This window comes from Euphorbia lathyris, chromosome 3 (assembly GCF_963576675.1).
Source record: "Euphorbia lathyris chromosome 3, ddEupLath1.1, whole genome shotgun sequence".
NCBI lineage: Eukaryota > Viridiplantae > Streptophyta > Magnoliopsida > Malpighiales > Euphorbiaceae > Euphorbia > Euphorbia lathyris.
Window position 1 is genome coordinate 79,950,673 of NC_088912.1, and position 8,016 is coordinate 79,958,688.

The window sequence follows — 8,016 nt, forward strand, 5'->3', positions numbered from 1 at the left end:
CAAAAAAAATAGCTTTTTCCTCCCCAAAACCCATGAAAGGGTATTTTCGTCCTTTCACGGGGCTAGGGGTGGGAATTTGGGGCTGGGTTTAACAACACCCTTAATTAATCTAACATTCTTACCCAAATTTATTCTAGTTACACTCAAATATAAATTCAAGAGTTCTCAAATTTATACCACAAAATTAATCTGAATTTTCAAGTTCACTCCTTTCTGTACCAACTATGAATAATTTAATTGAAAAAACAATGCCACATTAGCCGAGCACTATAAATATGAAGTTGAGGAAGTATATACACATTTCAATATCTCACTTTGATCAACAAATTGTTTCAGAAAAAAAAAAATTCCTAAAAAAAATGGCAGAAGCACTCGTTTCCATGGCCTTAGAGCAAGTACTCAAAATCATGCAACAACGCGTGGAACTCATAATAGCTGTAGAAGAAGATGTTCATAAGCTAGAACGCAATCTTAAGTCCATCCATGGCGTCCTAGTTGAAGCAGAAAGAAGACAGCTCGAAAGTCCCCCAATTAAACAATGGTTAGACAATCTCAAAGAGGTATCATACACCATAGACGACGTTCTAGACGAATGGAGCACTCTAATTCTGAAATCACAGATGGAGAAAGACGATTTTAATCACAACAATGGCTGTTCGTTCCGAGATCAACTCCTTCATATCCCTATTATGATCAAACAAGTATTTTCCTTCATCCCCATCTCTTGTTTTGAATTCGCTCGTCGCGATAAAATTGCTGAACAGATTAAGTTACTAAATGGAAGGTTAGATGAAATTGCCAAGGAGAGGGAGAGGTATAATTTTGATTCAACTAAGGCTAATGGAGAAGTTAAACGAATGGTAGTTAGTTCTGCCATTGATGTAGCTGAAGTAAAGGGTAGAGAGAAGGATAAAATTGCATTAATAGAAATGTTAATGGGTGAAAAATCAAAACTTGAGATTGTGTCAATTGTAGGAACAGGAGGTTTGGGGAAAACTACACTAGCAAAATTAGTGTACAATGATAGTGAAGTAGAAAAACATTTTGAGAGTAGGATTTGGGTTTCTGTCTCCAAACCATTTGATGAAATTAAAATAGCTAAAGCAATCTTAGAAATTCTTACTGATGCTGCTTCATTTCTTGTTGAATATGAAGCTATAATGCATCATATTGAAAAATTACTTGAGGGGAAACGATTCTTACTTGTGTTAGATGATGTTTGGGAAGATTGTCCTGTTAAGTGGGAGAGAATGAGGTATTCTTTCAAGTCTTCTTCGTTAGGGAGTTGTGTTTTGGTGACCACAAGAGATGGGAATGTTGCAGGCAAAATGGGTTGTACTAGAAATCACTTATTTCCATTAGGGAAGTTGTATTTTGAGGATTGCTGGTCGATTTTTAGTGAAATCGCGTTTTTCGATAAGGATGAAGATGTTAGAGGGAGATTAGATGTCATAGGTAGACAAATTGTGAAAAAATGTGATGGTTTAGCTCTTGCTGCAAAAACTCTAGGATGTAATTTGAGGTCGAAAAATTCATGGGAGGAGTGGGAGAATGTGTTGAATAGTGAGGTATGGGAGCTAGAGGAGATATGGAGTAAAAATGGAGAGACCCGAACTGGGTTTTCGTCTTTATGGTTTAGCTATTATGACTTGGTTTCAGAATTGAGACCATGTTTCTCTTACTGTGCTATCTTGCCTAAGAACTATGAGATTAAAAAAGATGATTTGATTCAATTATGGATGGCTCAAGGTTATCTTAGGCAAACAACATTAGAAGATATGGAGAGAATTGGTGATAAGTTTTTCCAAAATTTAGTTGCACATTCTTTCTTTGAAGATTTGGAGAAAAATAGCAGTGGTAATGTAATCTGTAAGATGTACAACATGATGCATGATTTTGCTCAGTATATAAGAAAGGATGAATGTCTGAGCTTGGAGATCAATGATGGCGAAGATTTCGGGGTAAAAGTTCTTGATAAAGAAGTCCGGCACTTGAGGCTAATGCTGGGGAATGAGGTTTCATTTCCCAAATCTTTTCTCATGCTGAAGAATTTGCGGAGTCTTTGGATTCAATCATCAGGGAATTTGAAGATCGAAATGATGCTTCCGAAGCTATTTGGCGGATTAACTTGTTTGAGATACTTAAACCTGTCAAACTGTGACATTGCAGAAATCCCATCCTCAATTAGTAAACTGATTCACCTGAGGCAAATTGATTTGTCTTGCAATAAGGAACTAAAGGAGTTGCCCGAAGCATTATGCGAGTTATACAATTTGCAGACATTGAATATCAGTTGGTGCATTGGTTTATTAAACCTGCCTAAAGGTACAGCAAGACTAATCAACTTGAGGCATCTGCACAACGGAGGCTTCGAAGGAGTGCTACCGAAAGGAATCAGCAGATTGACGAGTCTGAGATCATTATACCGGTTTAACATTGGGAAGGAAAGTAATGAACATTGTAGCCTGAAAGACATGAAGAACTTAAGCCACCTTCAAGGATTCCTTTGTATAAAGGGACTCGAAAATGTTGCTGATTCGGACGAGGCCAAGCTTGCAGAACTGAAGAGAAAGACAGGAGTTACTACATTGGAGCTGAGGTTCGGTAAGGGGGAAGAAGCAAAGCCTCAGAATCTTGATGCTGAATTGTTGAATGCATTAGAACCGCCTCCGTATCTGGAAGAAATGAGGATATATGAGTATAAAGGGAGAACAATTTTTCCTAGCTGGATGATTTGCTTAACTAACTTGAAGACGGTTTTGCTGACTAACTGTAAAAACTGTGAGGAACTTCCTCCATTGGGGAAGCTTCCATACCTTGAATATCTGAGAATTTGGGGTATGGATGGAGTGAAAGAAGTTAGTGAAGAGTTCTTTGGGTTAGGAGGAAGTGATGGTATTGCATTTCCAAGGCTGATAAGACTACGATTCGTGCGAATGCGGAGCTGGGAAAGATGGGTAGATCATGAGTTTGTGAGGAATAAGAAGAGAATCATAATGCCACAGCTTCGTTGTTTGTCATTTGCTTGGTGCACAAAGCTGAAGGAAGTTCCAGAGCAGTTCCTGAGAAAGGAAACATTAAAGGAGTTGATAATCACTTGCTCTCCTTTACTTATTAGAAATTACAAGAAGGAAACAGGTAAGGATTGGCCTATAATATCTCACATTCCAAAGATCAAGTTTTGGGATTTTGGAGAGAAGAGGTTCATCACATTGCTAGAGGTACAACTTCAATCAACTTGTGCTATTTTTTGCTTTCTCTGTTTTATAACTGATACTAGTTTTGTTTGAGTGCTATAAATTCTTAATCTGCTGTCCTTTTTTGCTTCAGGAAAGGGGTCTGATCCGTCGCGGCTGACATAAAAAGTGATGGTGATTCATGGAAACTGGAGCACTTAATACAAAAAGAATTTGATCAGAATTAGTTCTGGTTATTGTATTTAATTTGAGATTGTTGTTCTAGTCAAGTTGTATTTTGAAATTGTAAAGGTGTTTTTCATTGATTTGTAATGTATTTGATGTAACTTCCATTACATTAACTTTTTGAAATGAATGGTTTGAACTTGTAAAAGAGCTCAAACAATCCAGGTTCTTGTGATCACAATTATCCTAATAAGTTCATGTGAATCCCTTCTCAGAATATAGTGGTAAGGCACAATTAATTAATTTTGAAAGATGGAGAAACTAATCAATGTCACTGAATTCGAGCCAGAAGCATGTCACTTTTGTTACTCTTTTGTTGTCCTAGAGATTAGAGAGATAGTGCTAGAGATTAGAGAGAGAGTGCTTTTCATCTTTCGTTGTCCTAGAGATTAGAGAGATAGTGCTTTTCGAATAGCGACTTTTCACCATTTTCGTATGTAACAAATTAGATTCTTCCATAATTGTTATTGATGACAAATTGTCTATTTATACAAAAGTACAGTTTATGTTGAGTTCAATGACTAATCTAGATACAGGCCAAGATATGAGGAACTAACTATGTGATACAAGGTTATCTACTTAATATATTCTCTAATACACCCCCATAGTCGAATGGTTCGGAGGCCGAACATTGAGACTAGATCTGAAGTCTTCAAACAGAGGTGATGGGAGACCTTTGGTGAAAATGTCGGCAATCTGATAACGAGATGAGACATGTAGAACACGGACTTCACCTTTTGCCACTTTTTCCTGAACAAAGTGAATATCCATCTCAACATGTTTGGTGCGATGGTGCTGAACAGGATTGCCACTGAGATATACAGTGCTGACGTTGTCACAATACACCAAGGTGGATTTTGCAATTGCACATCCAAGTTCAAGAAGGAGGTTGCGGATCCAGCATGTTTCAGAAACTACATTTGCAACCCCACGGTATTCAGCTTCAGCGCTGGATCTGGACAGTGTAGGCTGTCGTTTGGCTGACCAAGAGATGAGACTGTCTCCGAGGAAGACACAGTAGCCGGAAGTGGAGCGACATGTGTCTGGGCAGCCAGCCCAATCAGCATCAGTATAAGATGTCAATTGAGTGGGTGAGGAGGCTAACAGATTGAGACCAAGATCAAGAGTACCGTGCACATACCGTAGGATACGCTTGAGGGCAGCCATGTGTGAGGTTTTTGGATCGTGCATAAACAAACAAACAAACCTGTTGTACTGCATAAGATATATCTGGTCTTGTGAGAGTGAGATACTGGAGAGCTCCGGCAAGTTTCCTATATTCGGTAGGGTCGTGGTAGGCGGAGCCGGATGAAGCGCTAAGCTTTTGTTTGGTGTCGACAGGGGTATTGGCTGCGTTACAGGAGCCAAGACCGGCTTTCTCAATGATTTCTGATGCATACTTCTTTTGAGATAAAAAATTGAGCCAGGAGAGCGAGTCACTGAAATTCCCAAGAAGTAATGTAACAGACCCAAATCTTTCATTGCAAATTCAGAATTCAATTGAGATAGAATAGATGTCTGTAGCCTGTCTGACGAAGTGACGAGAACGATGTTATCGACGTACAAGAGAATGTAAGCTGTATCTGTACCTTGTCTGCAAACAAATAGTGAGTTATCGGAGATACTGTCGGTAAATCCCACCTTGATTACAAAGTTGGAAAACCGCTGATACCAGGCTCGAGGAGCCTGCTTAAGACCGTAAAGTGATTTGCGAAGCAGACAAACATGATCAGGAAATTGTGTATCTCGGAAGCCCAAAGGTTGGTGCATGTACACAGTCTTATTGAGATCTCCATGCAAGAAGGCGTTTTTGACATCTAATTGCCAAATATTCCAATTTCTGGACAAAGCTATACTGAGAACAGCTCTAATTGTTGCCGGTTTAACCACAGGACTGAATGTTTCACCACAATCCACGCCAGCCAACTGACCTGAACCATTTCCAACTAATCTGGCTTTGTAATGCTCAAAAGATCCATCTGCATGTGTTTTGTGCCTGAAAATCCACCAACTACGAATAACATTAGCATTTTAGGGACGGGGTACGAGTACCCATGTCTTATTTTGAATTAAAGCCTCAAATTCATCAGTCATGGCCTGTGTCCAGTTTGGATCACTTAATGCAAGTATTGGTGTCTTTGGTATGGGGGAGATGATTGGTTGTGTAGAGGCTGATAAATTCAGCATACGACGTGGTTTTCGTATGCCGTGTTGAGCTCGTGTGACCATATTATGTAATGTGGGATGTGAGGGCTGATCTGATGGTTCTGTTGGGGATTGGATAGGAGAGTTGTCATTGCTGATGAATGGTAGAGGGGAGGGCGGGGATATTGATGTGTGAGGCACTGAACGACGCAAGGGAGGACTCAATTTAGAACTGGACGACGAGACAGACGCTAGAGACGGGAAAGTAGGGGACGCGAACGACGACGCAGACGCTGGAGAAAGACGCGACGGGACTGACGCAGGGGACATTGCGGACGTAGAAGATGTAGAGGACGAGGGAGACGCAGACTCAATGGACGGGAGAGATGAAGTGGATTGAACGTGCGAGTGGTCTAGGCGACTAGCGGATAGCAAGCCGCCATCAACTTCCGCAACAGTCCTGGAATTCGAATTGGACGACGGGTTGTTTGACGAGAATGGAAACTTGGATTCGCCAAACACAACATGTCTGGAGATTATAATTTTGTTATTTGATATGTCTAGAAATTTATATCCGCGATGATTGGATGGGTAACCGAGGAATACACAAGGACGTGAACGAGCCTCTAGCTTATGACGTGACACGGAAGGGATTAAAGGAAAACAGAGACATCCAAAAATTCGTAAATGAGCATAGGTTGGGTCTGTCTGATACAGGATTTTAGTTGGGGAGTGGTATCCTAAAATTTTGTGTGGATAGATGTTTAATAGGTAAGTTGCCAATTCAAGAGCATGATGCCAAAATTTAAACGGGACTGATGCATGATTCATAACAGTGCGAATTGTTCGCTCAGATTTACCATTTTGAGAAGAGGTGTATGGACATGAGAATCAAAATTGCATTCCGTGAGTGTGAGAAAATTGACGAAATAAATTGTTATTGAATTTGCCCCTATTGACACATAGCCGTTTCCCTCCAACGGTTATTTCGAAATTCGAAATGACCGACGCCCAGACATCTCTATAAATAGTGCCATCGCAAGCTTCACAACACACAGAACTTGATCAAGCCATTACGCTGACCAAATCTCTACAAGTTCTGCAAGCAAGAAGCAAAGCAAAAATTCTTACACTACATTTCTCATATCTGTGTAAAAGTCTAGAGTGATTGTAAATCGTCTAAAGTGTCTTAGCACATCTTTGTATTAGGACAAAACACTTATCATTTATAGAGATAGAAAGGAGAGGCTGAGTACTCGGTTTTAAGTACTCAGCGGAGAGATTAGGATTGAGTAGAAGTATAGAGGAAGGTACTCTTGTCATACTCAATTGCTGATATTGTAAAAGGTTTGAGGCTCAACCTTTAAAGAGCTCAGTAGAGTATTTGAAATCTCGGAACGTGTTCCGGGGATAGGACGTAGGCTTAGAAGAAGCCGAACCTGGATAAATCTGCTGAGTGAAGTATTTCTTACCTTAACTCCTTATTTATATTGCTTGCTTTAAATAATCAAAACTGACCAAGTAAAGAGGTCAAGTTGAGTTGTGCGCGTTGAACGTCTGAGCTCAGGAATAGACTCAAAGTGCTATCTTCTGACTTAAGCTAAGAAACTGACCTAGTCACCTGTTGACTAAGCCAGTACCTTACTGATTACTCAGCGCCGCTGTTCAAACTCTTTTTTAGAAAAAAAAAAGAAGTCTGCCTAAATTGCAAAAAGTTTAAATAGTTCCTAACCCCCCCCCCCCCCTTGGAACTATACTTGCAACTAAACAAGGGACCAACAGTCTCTAGGTTAGATTTGACCGAAAGAACAGCTAGATTAACGTGCTTTCATCAGATGCAAGCCTAGGGACAACCTTTAAACTTACCTGTTCCGTTCTTTCCAGTTTATCGGTATTTCTGGGACTACAGCGGATATTCACACGTGGTACTCTATGTTAGGCGCCGCGGCGAGAGCCCGTGTGCGAGAGCTAGGCTTTGAGCCCTTTATTTTGGCGCTGCCCCGCGCCAACGGGGTGTGCGACTGCTTTGGCCTACGAGCCTTATGCGAGAGATGGGTAGACTCGACCCACATCTTCCACCTTTCCTTCGGGGAGATGACCATCTCGCCCAGAGATTTCTCTTTATTGACTGGGCTGCGGGGGAGTAGCACTCCGGTTCCCCTTTCCTTTGATGCGATGCGCCCGCGGGTTGACCGTGCTAGATTGGCTGCTTTGATTGGGCCGGGAGTTTATCCAGGCGCCAAATCCACCCCGATGAAGTTCATCACTACATCGGGGCTCTTGAGTCGTAGGGACTTTTGCGGGACCGAAGACACCGATTTGGCCATCCGCAGCTTCCTGATATATGCTTTGAGCGAGACGATCTTCCGCACCAAAAGTGGAACGATTCATGCAGGTCTCATTCAGGCTTTCAGCGATATGGATGCGGTGGCGTCCTATGATTGGACGG

The 8,016-nt window shown here is 41.1% G+C and overlaps 1 protein-coding gene across 1 annotated transcript; it reads left to right on the plus strand.

The window, feature by feature from the left end:
- Window positions 1–387: 387 nt before the first annotated feature.
- On the plus strand, window positions 388–3,487 carry LOC136224356 (putative disease resistance protein RGA3). The gene is made up of 2 exons (XM_066012681.1): window positions 388–3,221; window positions 3,331–3,487. Exons 1-2 carry the CDS (start codon window positions 408–410, stop codon window positions 3,355–3,357), a joined length of 2,841 nt encoding a protein of 946 aa, XP_065868753.1. The 5' UTR covers window positions 388–407; the 3' UTR covers window positions 3,358–3,487.
- The last annotated feature ends 4,529 nt before the right edge of the window (window positions 3,488–8,016 follow it).

Excerpts from the sequence above, each read along its gene's own strand:
- LOC136224356 (XM_066012681.1), top strand. The coding sequence starts at position 408 with ATGCAACAACGCGTGGAACTCATAATAGCTGTAGAAGAAGATGTTCAT. Across the intron at positions 3,222-3,330 it reads GGTTCATCACATTGCTAGAG|GAAAGGGGTCTGATCCGTCG; the intron begins GTACAACTTCAA and ends TTTTTGCTTCAG.